The sequence below is a fragment of the Rissa tridactyla genome, chromosome 1 (genome assembly GCF_028500815.1).
Source record: "Rissa tridactyla isolate bRisTri1 chromosome 1, bRisTri1.patW.cur.20221130, whole genome shotgun sequence".
NCBI classification, from domain to species: domain Eukaryota; kingdom Metazoa; phylum Chordata; class Aves; order Charadriiformes; family Laridae; genus Rissa; species Rissa tridactyla.
Genome location: NC_071466.1, coordinates 181,513,621 through 181,541,567, shown reverse-complemented (window position 1 = coordinate 181,541,567; position 27,947 = coordinate 181,513,621). Strand labels below are relative to the sequence as shown.

Genomic DNA, 27,947 nt, shown 5'->3' with positions numbered 1-27,947 from the left:
CCTTTAGGGGCTTTTAAAACATGTATTTCAGCCAAAACCTAGTATGTTTAAATTCGCCTTCTCTTGTAGAGAAGCAAGAATGATTTTTTTTTCACCAACTGATCAAACAGAATGTGGTTCAGATTCAGCAATGTAAGTCGAATATTCAATGATGACTAAAAAGGTGGTATTCACATTCAAAAACAGCTGCTCAAAGCAGATCTAAAGCAAATTCCAAATACAAAATTACAACATCCATATACAGGATATACTGAAATCCTAGAAGGGAAAGTTTCTCTGCTGCGTTCACCACCAAACCTCTGAGGTTACATCCGTGCTGCACATTTAGCCAGGTTCCTGCTCTCCATCTATGAGCGAACCTTCAGCCTGGATTACAGATCCCACCCAGACAGGCTTTCAAAACCCTTCCTGGCCCGGAGAGAGCGCTGCCTCACCCCAGTGAACTGCGATGTCGTACACACAATTTGGTACTGGGCTAAGAGCTGCCTTCCAGTAAAGGCTGGGGTTTATTCCTTTCTTATCCTCTGTTTCAGCTCAAAAATCAAACAGGATGTCTTAAAATACCAGTAGTTTAAGTGAACCTGTTTGACTTTATCCTGGACACCATGAAGGAAATACCTCACACAGCCAGTATTGTTTCAGCTGGTAGGAAGCAACTGCTAAATAAAAGATCAGTGCAGCGTCTGCTGTCTCTCATTCAAGATTCAAATCCCCAATCTGGTCACAAAAGCAGTAGACTAATAAATTTGTGCAACAAAGCTCAGGGCTAGGTCATAAAAGTAGAAATAAGGCAAAGTACGCAGTTCCGCAGATCACTTTCTCTTACAGGAGCAGAGGCAGCACTGAACAACTCCAGAGAGAGGAGAGGGTAAGGCAAGTAGAGCGGTGGCGGCCTTGATTAAGATGAGACACAAGAGCATGGCTGCACACCTAATGAAGGAAAATAATCTGGCTCTGAAGCCATACACTTAAATGGGAGTCCTCCACCAGCTTGGTTATCTCCCCTCAGGAAAAGCAGTCTGCTTTCCCACCAGCAGCCTGAGCGTAACCTGATGTACAAACAAGCATGTCAGAAATATCACTCTGTTTACTCTACAGAAAAACACTAAATTGTTAATACTTAAACCCAAGAAGCTCTCCTCAACTCCTGAAAGCACACATTAACCAAAACGCAGCCTACATCATTAAAATAGTAAAGAAATACAAAGTGACTGTTCAATCCGTTCCATTTCTGGATGAACATAATTATGAACATTTCCTCCGTATTAATCAATTTTAAAGTAATACTAACCTAAATGCTAACATCCTTGATACTGAAATCTAGACCCACTATCTAATAAAAAAAATTAATTGAAAGCAGCATATCTTTTAGTGGGGGTATTATCAACTTAATGGAAATATTTCTAAAGTACAAAGTTATTAATAGCATACAATTTGCTAAACTTTGATCTATACATCTTATTAAGTCTCATTAACTGTCAATGTATGTGAAAACAGAAGATGCGTTGGTCTTTCCTCCAACACCTTTGTAGTTCTTCACCTGAGCAACAGAATACTTTTACCTTAACAATAATAGAAACCCCACTGTAGTTTTCCAGAAAAACTGAATTTTCTATCAGGCTGAGGTCTTCTTAGCCGATTTTAGCATAGCATAAGCTAGCGTAATTACTTTTAAAAGAATAAATCCCATTTCCTATGCCCAAGTTATCACAACAGACACATATTAATTTGTGGGCACATGACAGAACGTGTATCCCATCTTAGATGAAGCTGGACAAAGGTTATGCTCTGTATCGATGAATGGTACTTCAGCAGGCAACATACTGCAGGACTGGTACTGTAATTATTTCCATCCTTGAAATGAGAGACATTTTAAAAACACAAGCTTTCAGGGCAACTAATTCTTGCATCTGTCATCACATGTTATTGCCGAGTAATATGCAACCAACTGTAGCTAATCACATATAAATGGCATCTGTTACGCAATCATGCAATATTTTATCCTATGCCCACATTGTAAAGCATGATAGACGAATACCATTTTAAGAGGAATAAAAGGCTACTGAAAATATATACGGAAAAGTAAATTTTCATTTACTTTACAAAAACTTGGAAAGGTTTTAAATAAAACTCATTTTATTTCCAATCTGTGCAGTTGCATTCTCTCATATTAATACTAAAAGAATCAGTTTTACTTTCAGTTATTTAGTTTCTACAATATTTCAGTTGCAGACAGCAGTGAAATACTTCTTTATTCCAACAGCTTTCTTTTTGGGAATTGAAGTCAGACTGAGACTTTGACTTTTTACTTACAGAAGTTTCATGAAGCCTTGGTGCTGATTTCAGTGTATCATCTCTTTTAAGTCACATGTTAAAGGCTCGGTTTTGGTTAATTACCAGATGTTAAAAGCAACACAAATTGGCACAGCAGAAGTAATTTTACAAAATAATTTAAAGGATATGGTGAGTTTACAGAATCCTTTGTTTAGATTTACTAAAAGACAAGTTACATTGACGAAGACCACAGTACAAAAACTATTTATAGCTTCTCTATTTTTAGGATTTCCTTTAGCATTTTCAGCATTCACAATATAAAAGATGAAGACCCTTGCCCCTTAAGAAAACAGATAACCACAGACACTTAGTCTATTCAAAGGCACTCAGCCTGCTTTTTGTATTTTTTTTTTTTAAGTTTGGCAGAAACCAAGTTGATATTGCTTTCATCATTTGCTGGCATAAGACTCTCTTCAAAAATTCCTGCAACACAACAAATTATACTCGATGGTCAAGCACAAAAATGTCATGTACTTATTTGGGATATTTATTTTGTGGGTAAAATATTCATGATTTTACAAAACTCCGATTCTACCAGACTAGGCCTTTGGCCAATTTTGATTTTTTTTTCCCTTTAATACGTTGTGCCTTAAGCTTCTTTTTCTGCCTGGAATTCATCCATATTGGGTACTGTCCATGCTGGTCTAGAAGAGTTTTTTTGTTTCGTTTATTATCTATGTCCATTTTGCCGTCATCTGAAAAAGAAAGGTATTTACAGTGAGTAAAATACATGAATCAGCTTCATAGAAGCTATTTTGTTACTAGATTCCCCAAAATGATAACAATATTCCTACACACAACACTATTTGTAGTAGAGAGCTGAAGGCTTTATACGCTGAAAGCCCTTTCCAAACCAACACAACTGCAACCTTCGAACTTCAGCAACTGATAGTAAATATGCAGAATTTTCCCTAAAGGCCCATGTCTGGGCAAAACACCTTATTCTTTAGTCTGCCATCTGTTCCAATACTGTGTCTAAAAACATTGTGTGTGGTCTCCATCAAAAGCTGCAACCATACAGGAAGCCATAGGCTTACTGAAACATATGCACAATTAAATACTTTTTATGATGTAATGTTTAAGATCTGTTCTAAAAAATTAAATTGAGTGGAACATGAAGACAGGTAAAGAGAAGAACAGAGAGAAAAGCCGATGGTGAGACACTGATTCTACATTTGCCTCGAGAAGAGAGCATGAGGCCAAGTTTAATATATTTAGAGACAAAAACAGAGGATTAATCTCCAGGATGAGGAAGACTGTCTGTGACATGGCCACTCTCAAGAACGGCCTCCCCAGCTAGCTAACACCACATGAACGTCATGTCTTGGTAAGACAAGAAAGCTACAAGAAGAACACCTTGTTAAGTACAGATTTGAACTGTACTCTACTATGTAATTTCAGTCTTGTTTCCAAACCATCCATGTGCAACTCCAAAAGCTTTATCACGAGTTTTTACACAGAGGAAAAAAGACTTTTTTACGTTGTGCCTGTCCATTGTTGGGAGACAAAGTTCACGAGGAAAAGGCTAAAGTGCTGTTTCAATAGTTGAAGCATGCTGACAGTCTACAGGGATCTGCACCACAAATATGTGCTTCGGGAGCCCTAAGGTTGGGATATGAATACTTGCAGTCAGCAGAGAATCCACACAGGGACCTACTGCCTGCTGGCTGATCAAGCATGCGACAGGCAGCAAAAAAAGTCCCAGCTCCAGAACCCTCCTGAGACATCAGAGAAACACAACATGAAGCCACCTGAACAGCGTCGTTTTCCAGATGTCATAGAAGGAGAGATGGCCTCCAACTGCACAACACGAAAAAAAGACCCAACACCCCAAGAAAACCTACTCTAAACACATAAGCATCTTCTCTGATTCCCGTCGTATCACATGATTGAGGTTAATCTGTTACACCAATTTTGACTAAAAAAAACACATCCACAATAAATGTCAGCTGCAACATTAACTAAATGAAGAAATACTTCTGGAGAAAAAATACTAGTCGTTCACACAGCACAACGTTTTCATCATACTTTGCAATCTCAAGGATGCTACAGGAATCAGTAACAGGAAGAAAGCTACTGAACAGAAGTGGTCCAAGGACACGAAGAAAACCTATCAAAGGAGTTAAAAGACAAAGAGAAAAGGACTAAGAATAAAAAGCTATAAAAAGTAGATTATCAAAGCAGACTGAATGGATATGATTTTCTTGAAAAATATGTGCCCATGCCCACAAACAAAGTTTTAAAAACAGCTACGAAACCATTTTTGACCAAAGGCTAACCAGACCTTCCATTATTTTTTCTAACAACAAAAACTGAAAAAAAAAATATTATTGCACAGTGTGCTGTGAAAAATACTTTCAAGTAACACAGGAAAACGTCCCTAATATACACCTATATACTTTCTTAGGCTGGAAAATTATTCGCCTATCTATGGAAAGTGAATATTCTGGATGAAGCTTTCATCTACTTCAGTCCTTATAACATTTGGTGATGTGAACTCTCTTGTGTCCATCAACAGTTAGTGCTGAAAAGTCCTCTCAAAGAAGACACCATTATTTTCACAAAACTTGTAGTTGTTTTATGAAAAAAAAAAAAATAATATATATATGATTCTACCCCTCTACTCTGCTCTTATGATACCCCATCTGGAGTACTGTATCCAGCTTTGGAGTCCTCAGCACAAGAAGGACATGGACTTGTTGGAAAAAGTCAAGAGGAGAGCCACGAAGGTGATCAGAGGGCTGGAGCACCTCTTCTATGAAGACAGGCTGAGGGACCTGGGGTTGTTCAGCCTGGAGAAGGCTCCAACAAGACCTTACAGCAGCCTTCCAGTAGCTCAAGGGGGCCTACAGGAGAGATGGGGAGGGACTCTTTATAAGGGATTGTAGCAATAGGATGAGGGGTAACAGTTTTAAACTGAAAGAGGGGAGATTTAGATTAGATATTAGGAAGAAATTCTTTACAGATGGTGAGGGTGGTGAGACACTGGATCAGGTTGCCCTGTGGATGCCTCATCCCTGGAGGTGTTCAAGGCCAGGCTGGATGGGACTTCAAGCAGCCTGGTCTAGTGGGAGGTGTCCCTGCTGGTGGCAGGGAGGTTGGAACTAGATGATCTTTAAGGTCCCTTCCAACCCAAACCGTTCTATGATTCGACAACTCTTAGGTATTTCTGAGGCTGCAATCTCTCTACAAAGGCCAAGTGAAATTGGCCACCTGTAGAAAAATTGAGAGCAGACCTGGAAAGGGGTGCAGGAATGACACATAGCCAGGCATCTGCTTCAGAAACTAGGTTTAAGACAACGATGTTTCATGCAGCTTCAGCATCAGAAGGCTTACAATGTTCCAAAATACTTTGGAAATTCAATTCTAATAATCCCATAAAGAACAACTTTTACATCTCGTTTATGGGACAAATCAGAACTATGGGTAAAACTACATATTTTACTTCAACCTACCCTTAATTGGGCAAGTATTTTTAGATAGCATTCTATTTCCATTTTCAATAAAATTTACAGGCTCTGCTATTCAACCTCATACTTCTCTGTCTTTCCTAATTTCTGAAACACTAACAAAACTGGCTGTGTGACTGACAGTGATTACTAGCATTATTCTACATCCCCACCGTGGTGTCTCAAGAGACTTCTGCACACCACGTAAAAAGCTCACATCAGCAATATCATAACAGCTTAAGTGGCATACACTGGAGAAGCAAAAAGGACTATGATTTAGTTTGGACTGCAGTTTTGGAAAGAGAAGGTGTCTTTCTGACTCCTGTCCAGTACATAGCTATTCCAAACCTTTGTTTCCACTTCCTGGGTTACTTCCTTTACATCCTATTCAAGGAATAGTGAGGAAGATGGCATTATCTGTAGACACCGAATACCTCCCACACCATGTGCAATGCAGCATTAATTAGCATACAAAAACGGGCCCTAAAACCCCTACAATACATTTAATACCCAGATAGTACATTTAAAAAGGAAAAAAAAATAATCACTCTATTCATGATAACATCTCTAAAAAATTACCTTAGATTTAGGTCCAACTTTTATGTTTAATGCCCTCCTTAAACTAGGAGGGAAATTATACCCTACCTCCAGTTTAACAGCAAATATAATGCTGTGATTGGAACAACTGCTAAGTGATGTGTCCTCGCTCACCTGATATCTTCACAGAGAAATGTCTCTCCCTAAAACACTACAGACTAAACCAAATGTCAATAAGCTTGTTCCACAAGTGACCGGATGCAATACAGAAAGTAAAGTTGTGAGATCTCCAGATTCAATGTTTTAATAGCACCTTTTGGCTTTAAAAGATAAAAGATTTGGTTTTCCAACTCACTGTTCTCAATCTGTAATCATCCTAAGTCTTATCACGATAGTGAAAGCCACAGGAAATGTAATACACACATGGCGGGACTTCCCTGCACTTGGGTGTTTGCAACGTAAGAACAGGTACAACGTAAAACACGCTAGAAACGTGACCGGAGCAGGGGGGCGGGAAGAAAAGACAGCCGGGCACTAAAAAGGCAGGTCACGGGCAACCCGGGGCCGCCTGAGAGCCGTCCCGGGCACGTCGGTGCCCCCCCAGGGGCTGGTCCGGTGATGCCGGCAGGGCCCTCCCCTCCCGGTCACTCCAGCGCCGCCCGCCGCAGCCCCACTCACCCCCCTGCTCGAGGACTGTCTTGGGGGTCACCACGGTGGCCACCTCCTTGACCTCCTCCATAACGACATCCCCGCTGGTGCCCAGGATTTTTTTCAGCCTCTCCAGCTCCTTGGGCGCGTTCTTCTTCCTCTTCTCCGCCCGCATCTTCCTCCTCCATTTGCTCCTCAGGCTCTTCGCCATGGCCTGAGAGAGAGGGAAGAGGGAAACAGTGAGGGCGAAGCGAGCGGAGGGCAGAGGAGCCGTTAAAGGCGGCGCGGGGGCCATCACCGCGGCTGCCGCTGCCCTCCCCCCCCCCACAACGGTCCCCAACGGCCGGGCAGCGCGCGGACACGCGGCTGCCCCCCTCCCCCGCCCCACTCACCCCGGCCGCGCACGAGGCCCGCCGTCCGCCTTAGCGCTGGGCCGCGCTCCCTCCCCGCGCACGCGCAGGGCGGGGCTGCGTGACGCGCCAGGCCCCGCCCGCCCCGAGGCGGCTGCGACCGTAACTGTCCGAGCGGGCGCGGAGCCGCCGCTCCGGCTCCCGGCCTCCGGCGGGAGGAAAGCGAGCCCCGGGGAGTCCCTCCGCCTTCCTACCCCGTGCTTGTGCCACGGACCAGCCACAGGCACCGAGCTGCCTGCTGGGGGTGTGAAATAAGGTGTAGAAGGGGAGGGAATAAAATAAGCAAAACATGTATGTCATCACAAGCTTCGCCACAAGGAAAAAAAAGTGAAGTTTTATTTCTTGCTACTTCCACGCATTTCTTAATGAAACCCGACAACAAGAGAAAAATCGTCACACCTGCTCAAAAGCATCAGCAGCCTCGGCCAAGCTCCCGCATGGAAAGCGGGTGTTGTCACTGCTTGCAGTGGGACGCGGGACGTTTCCCCACGTACGGCGTCGCCTTTGGGCAGTAAAAACATGACATAAACACTGCACACGAAGGAAGAAAGCCTGCCCACATGTTTTTTACCCTGCCTGCCCTTCCAGTATTTCAACAGCCTCGTAAGCAGCCCCTGTCCCCAGTGTCCTCCAGACGTGGCTGCAAGAACAGACTACAGTTTCCCCAATTTTTATTGACAGATAATTAACCTTAAATATACACAAGCTGATAAAATGCCAGAATCTATCACCAAATGATTTTTCAGAACACTGAAAGACAAGCAATAAATAATACTTAAAGGAAGAACATTCCCTTTAACGCCCTCCCAGCTTGTGTAATAATCTGAGAACCCTTAACGAGAACAGAGATCTCTGTTAGAGACAGCATTCCATTTTACCAAACAAAAACTAGGAACAATTTCAGCTTAGTAAAACATTGCACAATGATAAACTCAGGCTACCCTTACGCGGTACACACGCTTAACAATCCCAAAGGAAACCATTCCAGCGGCTGCAGAAGAGCAGAGGGAGGCTCACCCCGGAGCAATCAGAAGTTGGCAAACATTTTAATCGTGAATTATGTCAAGTGCAAAATAAGTGATTAAAAGAGTGACTGAAATAATGACAGCATGTTAACTACATAAAATATATATTCTAGAGAAGAACTTTAGCTACATAAAAAGCCTTCTTTTTGTTTCCTAAGGAGGGATCAATATTCATGGAATGGAAAAGTGATGAAGGTTCAGTCTCTAGAAGACAGAACTATACAGGCTGTAGATCATCCAAACGCTATTTAGGTACTTAACTTTATATACGCTATAGTCAAATCACACCACTTTTGACTATTTTTTATTAAATGCTTCCAGTAAACGCAGGAGGTGTAAGAACAGATTGATGATGTCCAAGTAGAGATTGATTGCAGCCAGTATGTACTCTTCAGGGGATAATTTGTGCATCAGCAAATGAGTGTCATAAATAATAAATCCACAGAACACAAGAGCTCCAGCAGCAGCACACACCAACTCTATTGTCTCACTGTAGAAAAACAGCTGGAGGCAAATGAAACATGAAAAAAAATATTCGTCAATTTCATTTTCTTTTCAATATTAAAATCCCTGCATAACGATATGCCACACTTAAACTAAGGATACACACTGTCTTTTTACTGTTATGTACACACAGATACAGTATTACAATGACATTTCAATGTTCTTATTTCACAGTCCTCAGACACACAATCTCTTTACATTAATACAAGTACCTCCGCTTAAGAGAGAGGAAGCTCTGGTCTCCAGAATATTAACAGCAGAAAAATTAGAAAAAAACCTCCACAATTAAAGCCTAGATCTCCTTACCATTCTCTCAATCAAGTAGTGGATCTTGATTGATAAATTTTGTCAATCAACGCAAATACGACTTCTACATTCAGAAGAACAGCATCCAACAAAAATCTGAATTGGAAATGATTGATTAAAAGATCACCAGCATATCTACAACACTAATGGACCTGGTTGGGAATTTTCTTTCATTAAGCTATATTGGACTGTCCAAAACCTTTTTATTACACTAGAAGTTAGTAAAAGATTTATATTAAAGAATACTTTTTAACCGTGAACACAAGGTATCTTACCCTCAAGAAACCCGAGAAGATGAGAATCCACAAACAGGCAAAGAGCCTGAAAAAAAAATATTAAACTGTGACCAACAGTATCTTTTATTTTAAATTTTACTTAAAATCTCTTCCTTTCCTATAAAACCTCTTCACAATATATTTGGTAAGTAAATGTCCACAACATTTAGATGCCAACTGTTCACTGGTATCAGCAGTAAAACTTGGTTTTCTAAATCTGTCAAAAGTTACGTCATAACTTTACTTTTTTAAAAATATCTGAAGCAGCTGCCTTCTGTCTCAGTGAAAAATCCCGGTAAACTAGTTTTCTAGTGTAATACTATGGTTTTAAGAATCATAATCACAGGAAAGAATTTATTACCAAGAAAGCAGAACCACATAAAATTAATAATTCAAGATAAATAACACCCTCAGCACTCCCTTGAAGCAGGTTCTATTGACCTGTATTCATTATCATATCTGCAAAGCTTGCTTTAAAAAAGGAAAAACTAGCTTAACAAAAAAACCCAAACAAACAATTCATCAATATGACAACATACCCTGCTCCAAATTTGCTGAAGTCTCTCTTTGACTGCAAGGTATATGCGGTCAGTCCAAGAAATACAGCAGTAGTAAGAATAAAGGCTTGCAAGACGATGGACACCTCGTAGAAACTCACTATAAACAGAAGTAGTAAATTGTCAGTTAAAGAACACTATGCTATGGATTTGCTAAGTTATCTTTTGAGGAAACAGAAGTTTAGACTTTCACAGACAGGAAAAAAAAATAATCTTAACTGTGAACAAAAAAAAGTAAATTATGCCTGTACTTGTCTTTGCACTTCAAAATCATGATCATAGGACTCAGGGACCCTTGCACTATCTTAGCTTTGACAGTTAAGGGTATAACTGTAGCTTCTTAAATGGAGATAACAGATCTTCCCTACTCATAATAAAAACTTAAAAAAAAAAAGAAGAATTTTTAAGCCTAGATATGTGACATCTTAAGGAAAAAGCTATCTAAATTTTTGAGGATAGTGAAACAAGAAAAAAAATTAATCACAATACAATCAGTCCTCTCATAAAGGTTCACAGAAGTTTTGATTAGGGGGTAAGAAGGGAAAGATAAGAGAAATGAGGGGACCATTTTTATTCCCTCCTTACTCTTTCCCCAATAAACCATAATGAAGAAGTTTCAACATATGCTGGAAGCTATAGTGCAAGGTGATGCCATGACTTTTCCGAACACCGCCCCATCTCAACCCTGACAACAAAGTACAGAACTCTCCAAACTCAAAGTAATTCCCTCGGAGGAAACTGAGAGGGACGATAAGGTTATTTCATTTGCAGATCAGCTCTGCTGAGAGCTGCCACATAGGAAAGAACATTGCTAGATGTACTGAAAGAACCGATGTCACAACTCCTTTCTCACCAGGTTTATACTGTTTCAGTTCTGGATCAGAATCCACTTTTCTCCCTTGCTTTCCTGTTTTTTGCTAAACTCATATCACTGTTATTAAAATTTTCAAACACAATTTTTTAATCGCTTTAGTCACATCTAGCCAACATAACAGATTCCTTTTCCAATTTCTTTAAGAAAACAGACAATCTACCTGTAATGGCAACTGTCAGTGCTTCCAGCAGGGTCTACAAAAAGCAAAAAAATAAATTATAAGGACAAATAAATCCATACAAAACACTTACACAGAGATTTCACATGCAACAAGCCTCATTCTGCTACATAATCCCAGCATGAGTTACATTAACTCTCTTGTTAAGTCTTTGTATAAAAAAAACATGTTTCATTTTCAACAAGAAAATGGCAGTCATACTGTCTTACTGTGCTGGAAGTTGGTGTGTTATATAAAAATAACACATTTTAACTGAAAGTAAGTGAGAGAGAGCCCCCATAGAAAAATGCCATTCACGTTTTCTACTCAAAGCACACAGCATTCTTATCACACTTCTTACAACTATTCAAGTTTCTCTGAGTTGCTACTAGAAATGAACTGCTTTCATCTTTTTGCATACTTATCAGTATTTGAAATACTTTCACCCAACACTCTTAGTATGTCATTAGATAGCTAAGCGTCTGCATCAATTTCCTTTTCCTGCTTGTCCTTGTTTTGAAACAGCTAACTAAAAATCACATTGATGCCTGGGCTGAAGGCTAGACTGGGCCCTGAGTTTTTCTAAAAGGTAATTTCAAATTAAGTTTCATTACAATAAAAGATGAGAGAAGTATCTATGGCATGATCCAAGAGGTCAGAAATAACTGAACAATGTAATACTTAAACTGTCATACCACAAACTCCCACACCGCATTTGGCCAAACTATTACATCACACCTTGTTACAGCTGCACTTGTTGAAAGTTTTTAAACGTTTCACTCTCCTGCAAGAGTTACGAAGTCAGGAAGCATATAACTGCATTATACAATTCAAACAGTCTATTTACTCACATAGCAAAGCTGTCTTCCCATTGTATCACAAATGCGATTTAGGCAACTCCTAAAGCATCAAATTCCAATGGTGCTACTGTGACTACTTTTCAGAAGACTGCTCTCCTACATAATCCAAAATATCCAAGAGCAACAATTCGCCCGTATCTACAAATTTGCAACACCAGGCAGGAGACTGAAATTTAAGGACAGCTCTGACTGACCCGCCTATGTTGGAAACGTGCTCAGAATTTAGCATAAAAAAGAAAACAATTAATGAAATAAATACATTTGGGTCTCTGCTGGAAGTTGTCCATTAAACAAATAAGGTAACAGAAATGTCTCCTTCTTTCCTACTGAGCAGTTTCATAGAAAAATTATGGACATCAACAGAACAATGAGAGCAGATACATACATATATTTATACACACACAAACGACAAAAAAAATTTGCACAACCTAATTCCAAGTTCTAACACTTTTCCTAAAAAGATGCTGGAAATAACCTGAAGTAGAGGCTATTTAGGAATAACCTGTGGATAGAACCTCCAAAAATAACTCAGAACTTCGTTAAGTATATAAGGTATCTTTCAATGAATACAAGAAAACCACATTAGCCACTGCTAGTTTGCTTCAGGGAGTTCATCACAATGAAAGATATTCTAGGGATTATTAAAACTGAATTTATATAAATACTTACAAATCCAAAAAGCAGGTATAAATTAACAGGATGCTGGTGTCTGTACAGAGTCAGTGCCACGATTACAGCCAAAGACCCAAACCCAGATATCAAAAGCAAGGCAGGCCTGTAAAGTTCCATACAAAAAAAGTAATCAAAATTAAAATAAAATATCTGGAAGACTAAAAAACAGCTTATATAAAACCAAGTTTTTAAGTGATCACCTAGATAAAGATACTGCTCCGTATATTCGAAGTAAATGTAAAGCAAATTTTATAATAAAACTGCTCTAAAACATACCACCACAGATAATCAGTTAAAAACAATACAGTCACAAAGACAATTTTTTCATACTGAAACTAAAGATTGCTCAGGAATCCATTACCTGGAGATGAACCCATACGAAGAGGAAAACCCATCTAAACTAACAGTATTAAAGTATATGTAATATTTTGCCTATTAAGAACTTCACATTCAGGGAACTGTATTTTCAGAAGCACCTGAATGCAACAAACGTGGGCAATAACTGTACCAAGGAAAACCAGTACTGATCAGTCAGTATTGCTATAATTAAATCATTTAAGCAGCCCTCCAAGTAAAAACCAGACCAAAATCAAACACAACACCACAACAGTTCTAAGTGAGCAGGACAATTTTAAATTGTCAGATTTAAGTATAAAACTGTCATTTTATACTGTATACACTATAGCTTATACAGAAACTTTCATGCTTTGATGCTCCTTTTGTACTAGGGCTATGAAGTGAAAGTAAAAGCAAAATCTGCAAGTGCACTTGGGTGAAACCAGAAACTGGACTCAGTGCCCTCCTGCTTTCCCCAGTTCTTTTCCCCAGCCTGTTCACCACTTTGGTTTTTAAGACTTGTTTTTTTCTCATGGAAATCTGAGAGGCAAAAAGAAGCAAGCCCACAGAAATTTTACCAGACTAGTTTTCAGGAAAAAAAAAAAAAAAAAAAAAGAGAAGATGAGGGAACGAGAGGAGTAAGATATGATGCAGCTTTTTGGAACAGCTACCTGTAAACAGCAGCATTCCAAACAGATTCTAAAAGCACATACTTAGACCATAAAACAAGAAATGTCAATAACTGAGATGTTCTGCAACTGATGTATAAGTTTTGATAGCTTAAATATTAAAATAAGCACTACTGATAAAGTATTGATTAAAATAAACTTTAATGATAACAATAAAAAGAAATCTTAATAATAAACCAAAGAGAAGAAAAGTTATTTCTTAATCAGGTTACAAAATTTCTGTTACAGAATCAAAACACAGGGTATAATAATTATTAGGAATACTGAAGTGTTCCAGAGCAAAATAGTACATAACCTATACTTAACACACAATAAACAGCGCCATTTCGTTTTAGTATTTACCTTTCATGAACAAATGCCTGTACTCCAGTAGAGTACAGAAAAATTGCAGATGTGACTGTGGTCAAAAGAACCTGAACGGAAAGAATGCTGTAGACTTTCCGTAGAAAAGCTAGAATAAGAAAAATAAAAATGAAATGACTTTTTCACATTACAAAGTTCAACAGTACATCAGATACAAGTTTTCTATTTGATATGGAACCATTAGAAACTCTTTATTCAGTGAAAAAGCACTAAGTGCTTAGACATCATTATTTAAACAACAACGACAAAAGAAATTAAAAAAAATTGCAAGGAATTTACTTCAGACTATTTTAAAAGCTACATACACCTAACCTCACTAAGAAATTACTAACGGTATACCTTCTCCATCATGTTACTGGTATATAATGGACCTAAGTGAAGAAAGATTAACTTGTCAGTTCTGTGGAAGACAGAAACAGCCATAAAAGTTAAAAAAGGAAAAACGTTTACTGTAATATGTATTTGATTGACCTTCTGCCATGTTAAATATCATTTATCATAATTTGTGACTTGCATTGTACTGAATTAGTATCTACAGATACAGACTGCTAGACAAAATTTTTTAAATCCCAGAATTAAGCTAAAAGGCTTCATAATTCTAGAATTATGAAGAGTGGAGAGTGGTTCAGGATGTACAGATATATCATACAGATATTCTCCATTCTGAATGGAAGGAGACCAAGTCCATTAGGCAAAATGCTTTGAAAGGAAGAATAAACTTACAGGGAGAATCAATTCAATCTTTAATAGCACAGCCTAAACAAGTTTAAGACTACATACTATAAGAAGCTGAATTACCTGCTTACAGCAGCCAAAGTGTGCTGTAACCCACGAGGGACTGGGGCCTACTTTGCTGTAATAAACTGAACAAACATAGAAGTAGCCTGCTCGGTAGCATAGCCTCCGCCCCACATTATTAAATGCATTCCAATTTTGCTAACGGCAATACCTCTTCCATATTTCTTACAGCATCCTTTATTTTCCAAACATGATAAAACTGTATTTTTATGGGAAGAGGTCTCCTGTTTACCAGAAATATCTGATAAACACACAGCTGTTTTTATTCCAAGATATATTCAATATGTCAGCAAGGATTACTGATTAGACACCTACAAGAGCATTCAATACATTTGAGACCGGCACATTAACAGTAAAGAAATATTTCGTGGCCACTAATATGACTTTATAGCATATATAGCACTTTATAGCATCAAACGCTTAAGTGGAAGACACAATATTTTAACACCTCACAGAAGAAATTCAAATCCCTCAGTCTCCTGGTTAAACCACTGCAATTATGGGCACCAATTTTAGCTGTTATACATATTATGTATCATGTTTGCGCTTCAAAATGCATCACTCTGGGGAAAATCAAGTCTAGATCTATATGGGTTGAATCCCTCTGATAAAAAGACTTGCCCCCTGTACACGAAAATGATAAAATCCAGTTTTTCGCCGGCAACTGATCCTTCACTCACCCTCAACGCTCAACCTGGACAAAGTAACGCCCTGGCTCCCCACTCACGGCCTTTACCCAGGAAGTTAAAATATTGCGCAGAAACTGAATTCAGCTAAACGCCACAGGCGATGGGGTAAACAGAGAGGAACCGGTTGGGAGCACTGGCGTACGGCAACCCCTCTGCCCGTCCAGCAAGGGGAGGCAGCAGAGGCCTCTCCCGGGGGGGCCCGAGAGGGAGACACGGGGAAAGGTGTGTGCGGCGGCCTTACTCATCCCCAGTCCCTACCCATGCGGATGTGAACGCTGGCTGAGGCCACGTTGGTGCCATAGTTGAAGTCATCTTCGATGGAGCTCCGCGGGTAGAGCTGCTGCTGCGCCGCCGCCATCGCCGCCTCCCCCAGCAACGGCGACAACCGCCCGGCTTCCGGGAAAGACAGTCGCGCTCCGCACCGCCGAGCAGGGCCCTGCGTCGAGCGGCCGAGCTCGTCGATGGCGGCTGCCCGCCCGCCCAGGGGGGCGCTGTAGCGGCGGCCGTGCCATGGCGATGGCGGCGGCGGTGGAGGCTCAGCGCGGCACCGGGCACAGCGGGCCGCAACCTGCCGGACCGGACCCGCCCGGCCTCCCCGCCTGCCCCTGCAGGGTGGGCAGAGTCTGCAGCGGAGGGGAGGCCGGGCTGAGGAGAGCGATGGCGGCCGCGGGTGGCGGTGCTAAAGGCTGCGGCCTAGTGGCTGCGGCGGGTGGATGGGGGTGCCCGAGTGGGGAGCGCCCACAGGGACAAGAGCCTTCAGCTCTTACATGCGGGATTTGCGTGAGTGCAGTAGGAGTGGGGTTCCTGTGAAGATCCAACCCAAACCGATCCTGTGATCTTTCAGCTTTACTGACATTTCCCACCCAGGCCTGCCCTTTGCTGCCATGAGTTGCGATGGCTTGAGGAAGCCTTATGTTTGTGTTTATCTTAAACACTGTTTCCTCTGTCTATTTTAGGTCTGAAAGGTCTGGAGAGGAAGTTTCAGTGACTGAAAAATCTGCCCTTTCCTTGGTTTTCCACCTTTGATTCAACCTCCAGCTGCTGTGCGGAAAGAGTTCTCCCGCACGCTGGGGCTATGTGTACGAGCATATAGCTGCGTTTAGCAGTAACTGATAAGGGAAGGTGGAACACCTCTGCTATGAGAACAGGCTGAGAGAGCTGGGGTTGTTCAGCCTGGAGAAGAGAGGGCTCTGAGGAGACCTTATTGCAGCCTTTCAGTGCTTAAAGGGGGCCTACAGGAAAGATGGGGACAAACTTTTTAGTAGGGCCTGTTGTGACAGAACAAGGGGTAATGGCTTTAAACTAAAAGAGAGTCAATTTAGACTAGATATAAGGAAGAAATTGTTTACAATGAGGATGGTGAAACACTGGAACAGGTTGCCCAGAGAGGTGGTAGATGCCCCGTCCCTGGAAACAGTCAAGGTCAGGTTGGACGGGTCTCTGAGCAACTTGATCTAGTTGAAGATGTCCCTGCTCATTGCAGGGGAGGTTGGACTAGATGACCTTTAAAGGTCCCTTCCAACCCAAACTATTCAATGATAAAAAAGGCTTTGGGCATTAGTGCTCGCTACCTGTGTGTATCCCACTGGAGAGAAGTTTCAGTTCTATAAACCTTTAATGCAAAGTAGAATTTTATTCAGGCTTTTTCCTAGTTTTGTGTCCTATCTTTCAAAGTAAACTCAGTTTAATTCAATAGAACACAAAGATGCACAACATTTCTCAGGCATCACATAGTACTTTGTACAGTCAGACTTTGTACTCGTGGAATTGCCCCCCAAAGTTACCCAAGATAGTAGGTCACATTTAGGAATCCACAAAAGCTAAGATTTTAGGATGTGGGATGGGGAACACAAATTACTCTTATGAGTATTATCTAAAGCGTGCCAAGACACTGAAGTGACAGTCACTTAAAAATGTATGTAATAGATTAGACTAAAAGTGCTTTTAGAAACTGGAAAATAGTGGCCTCTACTGTATTCAGATTCTCAAGGGAGAAGTAAATAAATTATATGATTCTGTGATGAAATAATTTTGAGCGAAGTTCTTCTACTGAGTTGACTTAAGATATTACATTTCAGTTGCAGATACAAAAGTTATGAACATGACTTTATGTTCTGGGAAGTATTTATGGTTTTCCTAATGTAATTTTGCATTTTTAGTTGCTGCAGAGCAGGATCTTTCAGCTTTAATCCTGAATTTGGAGATTTATGTATGGTTTGCACTGCTGAATAGTAACTGTTTTGAAATAATTACGCTGTCTTTTTTCTTGCACGTGTCTCTGCAGAAGAACAACACTGATGTTCTCCCAGAAGAAGCATTTAGAGTTCTGGACAAGCATCCGGTGTTGCTTTCTCCTGATACACCCAGTGCAATTTTCTTTAAAATGCCACTTGGAGATGGCCTCATTTCTGTGTGAGAAACAGAAAATTTCAAGCCATTGCCGCAGAGTCGACTCCTGCAAATTGAGCCTAGAGGAGACTGAAGGAGAGACATAATAGTAATCTTCAAATACTTTATAAAAGGCTGTTGCAGTTCTCCAGCTGTGGAGAAAGTATCACGTAAGAGGTAGTGTGGCTTAAACTGTAGTAAGGAAGATTCAGGGTGCAAAGTTGAGAACTTTTATAAGAGTAATCAGGGTAAAGCTGTGGAACAATTAGCCTGGGGCTTAGGCACCGGCTGGGAGATACGAGATTGCAGGAAACAGGCATGTGCACCTTTGCACTTTCGCACCCCCACCTCCTGTGTGGAAGGTGTTAGTCTGATGTAAGGCACCACGAGGCAACAATAGGCTTATTTGGAAAGGCAGGAGACAAAGCAGCAAATGACTCAGTCATGGTACTCAGGAGCACAATCTGCAGGGATTGCTGCAGATGGGAATGGAAAAATTATTTACATCTGCAGTACTGATAAAGCCTGCAATTTTCATGCCAAAAGAGAGCATCATTCTTGTCTTAAGATCTTTTTCTGTTACTTGCAGGCACACACAGAATGCACTGTGCAGTGAGCAGTGCTTCGGAGTGACTGTACTGAACCAAGGTTTACTAACACCAAGCCTGGCTGAGTGCTTTCAATGCCTGTGCAATTTTCCATTCCTCACTTGGGAAAATATACCTTATAAAATGCTAAATACGCCTTATAAACAGCAAAGTATGTTTTACATTGCCTTTCTTTTCTGTATTTGATGTTTCCATAAACATACCTCCGTTTCACTATTTGTATTTGAAACCGCTGCAGTCCCACAGTGACTTGCTTGGGACTGGCTAGACGCTGCCACTCTGCGTGCGTGCCTGCGGGGCTGAAAGAGCTTTCTGTTCTCCAGGTCCCGGTTTGGACTCCGGAATGGGGAAAGGAAGCTCGCTCTCACTAGAGCCCCAGTTAAGGACCATGGACTCCTGTGTGCCTTTTGTCTGCATTAGACATAGTCAGTGGCTTTACTGGAAAAAATCCATCTGGCGCTCAGAGGTACTTGGGAAAGGTACTTGGAGCATTGCCAGGATTCTGCTTCTTTCCAAAAGTTTGTTTTTAAATAATTGCGCCAGAGCCCCTTCATTTGCTGCAGCTTTGAGCTGTGTTCCCAGAGTGACCCCCTCTCAACATCGCTTTGATATACATCTGTGTGTCTTCACGTCATCACAGCTGTTGTTGAGGCAGGACTAACCGCTCTCCTCTTCCCAGATTGCAAAGCCCGTGACCTCTGCGTGGCTCCGTACAAATGCGTGAGACACAGCTGCTGAAATACTGCCGGAGCGCAGGCGGTGCGTGGCTCCAGGAGTATGTAGTCACACACGGGGCCCCGTGGCCGCCTGCCAGCCTTTCCGTGAGGAGGTGACATCCAGGCAATTTGTGTTTGGAACGGTGCGGTGCACGCAGTTCAGGTGCAAAGCAGTGTGGGAAAACAGAAGTTTGATTATGTAGGTGCGTCTGAATGGCCCTTAACCACTAATTTATCCCCATGTGAACTTTGTGCTCTTATTTTCGAAATAGGTGGTTGGTTAAGTTAGAGGGATCATTTTATTGTGTGACCCTGAGGAATCTTAATTTGAAGAAATGTGAGTTACTGTGAAATCCTCACACTCAAAATACAAAGTTCTCCGTGAGAAGTGGAGACAATCTCGTTATCGCAAAGTTCTTCCAAATTCTATTTCAAAATGTACAGTACATAGCTGCAAAACTGGCATGATGTTCTTACAGGGTAGGAAAATAACGAAGAAGTTCAGGGACAGATGTGCCATCTGTTGCTCTAAAATCCCTGATGGTGAATTTTCAAATCCACTGATCAAGGGAACAGAGTTTATCTTCTTTAGTGCTTACAGTTTTATGAGAAAGGCTCTACCCTTTAGCAAGCAAGTCATCAAACCGACCTTTCATTATTCCAGGATGAAAAACTTCTCTCAATGTTCCTTCAGTTTCCTGGAGCCCTCATCTTTGCTTAATGATACGTATATTCTTTTTCCTATTAAATCCCATCTGCGTTATGTATTTTTTCATTATACCTCACCATATTGGAACTTGATTAGCTCCTTTTCATTTTTTTTTCCCCTGTGCATTGCTGATAAGACATGCCTGGTTAGTTCTGGGTCTTGGACTCGCTGGAGGTCTCAGATACAACAAGAACTGAGTTGTGGCTAGGAATTGAGCTGTCTGGTGGCACTGCTCCATCAACGTGGTGGGTACGAGCTTACCTGCCAGGGAGCACGGGGTGGAAGTTAACTGTCTGCACTGCATGGACCTTTATTTTAAGGATTTTGAACCGACATGTTGGTTTGACTGATGCAATTTGGTGAGGCATTTTGAATGGGGTTGGGGTGGGCACGTTTCCTTTTGAAAACAGGGCTTCAGGATCAATGTATCTTGGCAGTTAATAGAGCAGTGCTGGTAGTTAATAAATTAATCCTGGCATTAAAAGTCTTCTCCCAAGGTGTTTCTCCATTTATGCAAGTCTCATATCTTTCAAGGGTGCAATCTCATTTTGACAAGCTGAGGTATTTTATATTTTAAGGTCATGATCAAGCTGAAAGCAGTCTTTGCTTATAATCCCACCTTTTGTTATTTTAGTAACTGCTGAAGTTGAAAAAAGCGCATTACCGTTTTATTCCATGTGTAAGAATGAATCCTGGGGAAATATAGAGTGCTACACTGACACCCCAGTTATAAGTAATTTTCCCTTTCTTGTGGCAAAAGGTTTTTTTTTTGTTTTGGTTTGGTTTGGGTTTTTTTTGCATGGAGGTAGCGTTACAAACTAAACCAAGTTAATAGCTGCACTGCCTCTTGAAATAGAAGGGGAAGCATTCTTGAATTTGTTTCTCTGAATGAAACATCAAAACATACCAAGGTTTGAGTGATATTATTTTGTTCAATTTCAATTTAGCAGCAAGAGCTGCTTGAATTTTGGGAGTGCCATATGGAGTCTGTTTATAAAACACTTAACTACTCTTTCTGTACAAATTCCAATGTGCTTTTCACCGGACAGCCTACATCACCTGTAATGGCTAGTCATTCTGTCATCTAAAACCTGGGTGTACTCATGTAAATTAGTTTACCTAAACCTGTGAGCTAATTTTGTCATGAACACTTTTAATTCTGAACCTTTTTTATTCCCTTGCGTTTTGAAAAGTTGAGGTCAGATTTGCTTATGTCTGTTTGAGAGTCTAGTGCAATTGGATCCTGATAAGAACTCCCACGTGTAACAACAGTAATAGTCCGTATGCTGTTTTAGGAAGAAAATTCCTGCATTTAAAATAGCAGTGGCTTTGCAGCTGTTGGTCAGGTCTGCTCTGCAGAGATTGAAAAGCAGGTTTCAGCTCCAGATGAAGACAACTGCATTTAGGTGTCTATAAATAGCTATCTACATATCTACCAAGAACCTAAGAAACTATTACTGTCAATGGAAATAAGGATGGTATTCAGATGCCTAAACATAAGTGTCTGGCACCATTTTATGGCCCTTAGGGTATCAATCTCAATTACGTTTGCTCCTCCAGAAAGGCACTGGGCTTCTGTAAATCCTCTGTTCTATCTACAAAGCCGTACAGATGCCCTGGGTACTCCAGAGCATCCTAAAAGGCACTGGATGCCCACACACAAGCAATGTCACCCTGCATATATGGAAAATATACCGTGGCTGGGATGGGGACACAGCAAAAAACCATGACGGAGTTGGTTATTTTTGTGAAAGAGCAGGCCTGTTGCTGTAGGAGCACCCATAAAACCAAGCCAGCAAACCTCCTTTGATGGAGATGCAGTCCCTGTCTCTGCTAGGACAGCCTTACTAGTCCAGAAGTACCCACACAGAGTGTGGTCCCCTCTGTTCTGGGAGCATATTGGTGCTCGGAGAGCCAGGAGGAGAGGAGGACACAGCTTGCCCTTGGGCACTGAGGTTTTGCCTGGAGTGGCTACATAAGGCACAAGGCATCCCTGAAGTTATCTCACGTCCTCACCCTGCTGTCACATGGAAGTTGACCCCAATGTGCAGAGGCTACTTGCAACTCCTGCAATGGCCTGAACAGGGTATGGGAAAAGAAACCTGAGATGTTCAGCGGCTTTCAGCATCTTCAGGCAAAAATGCCAAAGGCATCATGGGGCTTTGGGCCATGAGGTGCTGTTGCCCATGGAGAAGTCTCCCTCCTCCTCCTCCCCGTCCTTCTCCTCCTCTTCCAGGGTCTAGCAGAGAGGGCAGGGAGGGTGTGTGTCACGTAGTTGCAGAGGGGAAGGACAGCTGTACACAGGTTTGCCTGCCACTTCAGACCTGTGGACACTTGAGACCTACAGGTGGGGGTGGGGAACTCCAGGAGTCTGTGCTGCATTAATTAGTCAGAAGTGGATAGAAACTACCTCACTTCAATTGAAAAAAAAAAATAATCCAACTGCCAGCGTGTATTCTATTTACAGTGGAATACGTGGCCTCCAGTCACGGAAGGTGTGTCTTTGCTCCTGTTGAAGGGATGGTCCAGTCCTGTCCTTTGCCCAAGGACAGCCTTGCACCCTCAGTTTTCCCATCTTTTTTTTTTTTTTTTTTCCCCACACGGCTGAGTAGCTTTCAAGACACTTGCTGGAGCATTGAAAAATGTGGAGGGAAGGACAGAAGTGGTGTGAGAGGTTTGTTCTGGTGTTGGTGGAACAAGACTGTTGGCAGCCTCGTGCAGGCTCTTTGGGAAGTGGGTCAGTGGCAAATCCTTTGTTTACTCACAAAGTTAATTATTTAGTTGTGTGAAGCAGACGAGTGTTAAGTGTCAGGATACGTGTGCCAGATATATAGTTACTGCTCATTTTGCATGAGGCGGAAGCAAAGCTCATGGGTCCAGACGTAGCAAAGTACTTCCATGTCGTTTCAAGGCATCTTTCTGGAACAGCAGACAGAAAAGTATACTAGAGATCCCTAAATATCATGCTTAGTCCAGCAAAGGAGAAAGAGTTGAAGACAAATCTCTCACCTGAGTGTTTCCTAGTCTTAATTAGTTTTTAAATACCATTTTAAATAACAGTAGTGAGTCTTGTGTAATCTTGACATTCTCAGTTACTAGCAGGAAGAACAGTGGTTTATTAGTCAGCCAGAGGTTTGGATAATCACTACTGAATTTTTAGCTAGAAGTTCCTTTTAAAACTTGCTTTTGAATGGTGTGCCTGAGAAATATTATTCAGTCGTGTGTGGTACCTTAGTAGAGATTATGGGCTGGACAATCATCTTTGTTGAATCCAACATTTTATCAGCACTCTTGTCGGCATCATCCGCATTTGTCCTCCTGAAGATGTTGTTTGGACAAACCCCGCCCCCTGTGAAAAACTGCTCAGTTTTATTTGGAAGGGAAATTAGGGTGAGATTTTTCCAATGCTTTTAGGATAGAGATGTATTAACGCCAAGCGTTAATGCTGTGACTTAAAAGCAGAAGCATCACTTCTCCTACAGCCACAAAGGAACTCAGCAGCCCCTGTTCATTTAAAAAGAATGAATTATGTATTTCACTCCATGTCCAACTCCGCAGGCTTTGCCTACAAGGACTGCTATTAGTGGCGTTACCTCTACAAAACATGTGTTGTCTGGTTCAGTAAAAAATCCATGGTGTTGCCTTCTCCAGAAGGAAGTCTCTGCTAAGAGGCGAGCAGGCTGGAGAGTGGATTTACACTCAACAGATCTGTAATCTCTGTGGTGGCTGTCAGCCCACTACCACTTGGGATCAAAATGTCCACGCTGTGGTTAATAGCTTTAGGGTATCTTCTTGTTGAGCGGGCTGTAGCGTGTAGGTCCTGTCTTGGTCTTGCAAAGAGGTCCTCTGCTAAGACACAGCTGTGCTTGAGCTCTCTCCCTCCTAAAAGCGAGGCATCGAAGTTATGTAAACAAGGGGAAGGGGCAAGTCCATCTTGAGACATGCCCTGTATGCCTTTTGCTTTTCAGGAAAGCACGACCCCATCAAATTGATAGGTCAAGTACACTTACTTAATTTATGGGAAGAATAATTTTGACAGCAGTGTTTGATTTGAAGCCTGTTTCAGAAATGGTTGATGATGAATATGCAGAAAAGCAGCCAGAATGATGTAGTAGTGGTAGTTATGCTAAGAAATCGAGCGATCCAGGTAAATTTCTACTGTAAATCCCTGAACTTGGCCTGCTCTCACCTGTGTGAGATCTTACTCATCATTCTGTAAGCGTGCATCATTTGCAGCACATCTGCACTGTATTACATCCTAATCCACTTGTCCAATACTGCTTTTGGTTTTGAGAGATGCTTGCCTGAGAAAAATAGATTTTGGGATTATTTTAGAAGATGGTTGTCTCTGTATCTTAATGAGTCAGCCATTAAACTGGTTGATTCATTAAATCTGATACTTAGTGTTAGACATCTAATCTAATTAGAAATTTTATATCTCTGCTAAAATATTAAACACATTCATTTATACCTGCCAACAAAATAATTGTAATTTTATTTAATTTTTTGAAGGGCAAGTGAGCCCTTTTAATGGTGCTTTTTTGATTCCTGGCCAAAAGAAGTAATTGTTCGCAACTGTTGTGCAGTTACTCTAAAGCACTAAAGTTAGCAGCCGCATTTGAGATGCTACCGCTCTTCCTTTAACTGAAAATCAATGCAGGATTCTGCTTAATCATCCTTGTAACAAGGAGAGAGTGATCCGTCAGCTCGCCTCCCAAGCATCACTTCCAAGGTATTTTCTAAGAACTGGGTCTCAGTCTCAAGACTCCTGTGCTCTAGTATGTAGCAGGACTGAAAAATGTCTTGATTTTACATGGCTGTGATGCAAGTCATTCCATGCAAAAATGCCAAAATAAGGCCACAAACCCAGCATAAGCTTCTTTGGCAAATTAAAAAAAACAAAACAAAACAAATGCCACTCCCCCAGAAAAACAAAACAAAACAAAACCCAAACAAAACTCAACAAACTTTTATAAAAAAAATAAATATCTTCCCAAAAAGTCAGACTCTACCATGCCTCTGGGTTCGTTCCTTAAATAATAGCAGACTCTCTGCAAACAAATCACACAGTGTGTGACTTTAACTCCCAGGGCTGCCGAGGGGTCCCTGAATTTCCCAGGCTGGGGGAGAGTTTCTGCGTGGAAGGCTTCCTTGCCTAGCGCGTGCCCTCCTTGCGTGAGAGCAGGGGGATTACACCTCCGTTGGTAGGTCTGGGACTGCCTTAGGGTGAAACCGCTGGTTTCCCAAAGTGCTTTGCCATACACATTGCCTGGACAGATTATTGTGAAGATCTGGGTACTTTTTTGAGGATGTGGGATAGGGCTGTGTTTGAGATTGCTTGAGCCAGAAGTTCATCCTGGAAAGGTGGGGTTTACAGTCCCATTTAAAAAAACCTTTGGTTGCCAACATTAAGCAGTAATTTTAGTAGAGTTTGCACGGACTTGGGACTGGCTTATGCCTTTGCTCTCTCCTAAAATGTTTCACTTGTTGGATTTTTATACAATGATTTATTTACAACTGCATGTTAGCCTAGGTTAGAAGGAATGGGGATGGAACTTCAGGACAGAACTTCTGGAGCAGACATTTCCAAAGACAAATTTTAACAGGCAACCGTGTTTTGGTATAACTCCCTACTAAGTAACTTGATGTGTAGATCATAATCAGTTTGAGCTGATCTGCACAGAGGTACGTGGCGGGACCAGCTGGTTCCCAGCCATGCTGCAATGCCAACAGTTGGAATAGTTCTTTGCCAGTCTCAGAAATACATGTTGTGGCTGCTATTTTGTGTTGGGCTTCTTAGGAGCGATGAAAATGCACAGGCAATCTCAAAATACTTTGAAAATTGCCATGTCCACATCTATGTCCTGTGTGGAGCGGTTGATCGAAGTTAGGTGTTATCTGGATAGTGAATTCTCCCTGAAGCCGTCTCCAAAATCGTGTTGCTTTTCTCTTCACGTTCCTGGTACATTTGCACGTGGCTGAGAGGTTGGAAAGCTGTGGTTACACCCGGGAAGCACTTAGGAGGCAGCTGAAGGTGTCAGTCCTGACAGACGTGATTCTGGGGAAAGAAATCCCAAGCAGAGCTCCTCCTCCATATAAAATACGCATCTGGAACATTTTCAAATGGATATGATTTTATCGCAGAGCTAAGGGGAACAAAAGTTTCTAACCTCATGATGGTTTTGTCTTTATAATACAAGAAAAGAGAGTGTATTTTGCATTGCTGAAAAATGTCACCTAAACATTCTTTGCATCCTGTGTCACAGGAAGTAGAGGGCGTCGTTCATCTAATTTAAGTTTGTGTTAATGGTATTTTAAGGCAATATTAGGGAAGATTGTTGTGTCTGCTAGGCACTCGAGAAATCTAGTACCTGCATAAACCACCCCAAATATTTTGTAGCTTTTTTCAGAGAGATGTGCAGGAGCAGAGCTTTGGGCACATACGCATTCTGTTTGGGGGACCAGTTATAGCGGTGGTTATGATGAGCTGGCTGCTTGTAGACCAGAGCTTTCCAGAGGCCAGTTTGCAACATATGCGTTTTTTTAACTAATGTTTTTAATTGGCTGTGCTGTGATGAATTTTGTAGAGGAATTAATACACTAAGGTAAGCTATAGAATTCTAATGATGCACTAATAAAAACATATAGAACTCAGTTGTTTCTTTTTTTTTTTTTTTAGGGAACAATTAGTGTAGCATGCGTTCCTGAACCTCATCATTAAGGTAAAAAATACTTAAATATGCTTTGACAGACAGTTTTTAGCAGCACCGATGTGGGAAAAGATGCTTTTCGTCAGCCCCACATATTATAATTCTCATTGAAATTCTTTCTGTAAATAGGTTGATGCTGGGAATATAGTTTGAGAAGCTCACATGCTTTGCTGAAATTTATGCTTCCCATGATGGCAATAAATTACAAAACTCATGTTAAGTGCCTTCTAGTTCTCAGAATACAAATGTAGATTTTTCTTTCAGAGGCTCACTGTCATTCTGCATCTGTGAAGTTTGTTACTTCTACGTAGAATAGAAAACAAATATAAAACTGCTGCATTTTTGTAATTGTATAGATGTTTTAATTCATCAACAATCTAGCAATATGTAGATACCATTTATGGTATCATTGATGGTATTTCTGAATACAGACTAACTTTAGCACAGTTTTATTTTGGCTGTGAAACTATAGCTTCAACTCTTATGTTACATCAGCCTAAGCACTAGGTGTGTACCTCTGCATCCCATCCCAACTGATACCACTATCCTGAAGTAAAAAAGCATAAGGCTTCTACTTTAATTAGTAAAAATTAACACTGGGACTGTGTTTTTTCTGTGACAGAAGTGTCTTTTATGTGAAAATTTCTTGATTAACAAAACCCCAATCAGGTTTCTGGCAATAGAGAAAGTACATGGTACATACAAAAATTGCTTTCCAACATAAAATGTTTTAAAATTAATATTTTAAAAATTAAAGAAATTTTAGATAGATTAAAAGAAGAAAAGATTTTGCTTTTCTGATAAATCCGTTACCAACTCAGGAACATCGCTTCTGTTACACAGGTGACAAAATAGGCTAATGTAAGTCTTTGTGAAATATCATGGATCCACACCCGAAGACAGGACAGAAAATCATCCACTGTACGTCTGGCAACATAAAAAAAAATTAACAGCAATAATGCTATTTTGTTTACGTTGCTTTATTACTTAACATTTTTTTCTTACTGAAAATATGCTACCACTTCGTTATCATTATTTACTTTTATCGTGAAGGTTGGTTTGGTTTTTGAAGAGATTGAAGAAGTGGAGGGATTGAAAAGCTCCACAATGCAAAGAATACAAAAGAGGCTTAAAGTTTCCCGTATGTCTCCAGCTGCGTTCCTGCCTTCAGCACAAGCGTAGGAGGGGAGTCCCTTCAGCATCCTTCTACCACTCTCTTCTCAGTTATTAGTTTTGTGGACACAGCAGTGAAAATAGTGTAACAGTGGTGACAAAAATGGGGGAAAGAACCAGGAAGATCTCTTAATTCTATGAATGGTTGGTAAATAATGCT

General features: G+C 41.0%; 2 protein-coding genes across 2 annotated transcripts; both read right to left on the bottom strand.

The window, feature by feature from the left end:
* Positions 1-2,114: 2,114 nt before the first annotated feature.
* LLPH (LLP homolog, long-term synaptic facilitation factor) lies at positions 2,115-7,460 on the bottom strand. The gene is made up of 3 exons (XM_054216097.1): positions 7,361-7,460; positions 6,999-7,182; positions 2,115-3,029 (listed from the first exon to the last, which is right to left on the bottom strand). Exons 2-3 carry the CDS (start codon positions 7,177-7,179, stop codon positions 2,866-2,868), a joined length of 345 nt encoding a protein of 114 aa, XP_054072072.1. The 5' UTR covers positions 7,180-7,182; positions 7,361-7,460; the 3' UTR covers positions 2,115-2,865.
* Positions 7,461-7,696: 236 nt separating this feature from the next.
* Positions 7,697-16,019, bottom strand: TMBIM4 (transmembrane BAX inhibitor motif containing 4). The gene is made up of 7 exons (XM_054216083.1): positions 15,742-16,019; positions 13,976-14,084; positions 12,606-12,711; positions 11,080-11,113; positions 10,028-10,145; positions 9,489-9,534; positions 7,697-8,907 (listed from the first exon to the last, which is right to left on the bottom strand). The coding sequence occupies exons 1-7, from the start codon at positions 15,839-15,841 to the stop codon at positions 8,701-8,703; spliced, it is 720 nt and encodes a 239-aa protein (XP_054072058.1). The 5' UTR covers positions 15,842-16,019; the 3' UTR covers positions 7,697-8,700.
* Between the last annotated feature and the right edge of the window lie 11,928 nt (positions 16,020-27,947).

Bases quoted from the DNA above. Each gene is read 5' to 3' on its own strand.
- TMBIM4 (XM_054216083.1), bottom strand. From the start codon at position 15,841: ATGGCGGCGGCGCAGCAGCAGCTCTACCCGCGGAGCTCCATCGAAGAT. The intron at 14,085-15,741 runs GTAGGGACTGGG...TTCTTATTCTAG, and splicing joins CAGCGTTCACATCCGCATGG to CTTTTCTACGGAAAGTCTAC. The intron at 8,908-9,488 runs GTAAGATACCTT...ATTTGCCTCCAG, and splicing joins TCTTCTCGGGTTTCTTGAGG to CTGTTTTTCTACAGTGAGAC.
- LLPH (XM_054216097.1), bottom strand. From the start codon at position 7,179: ATGGCGAAGAGCCTGAGGAGCAAATGGAGGAGGAAGATGCGGGCGGAG. The intron at 3,030-6,998 runs GTGAGTGGGGCT...TTTCTTTTTCAG, and splicing joins GACAGTCCTCGAGCAGGGGG to ATGACGGCAAAATGGACATA.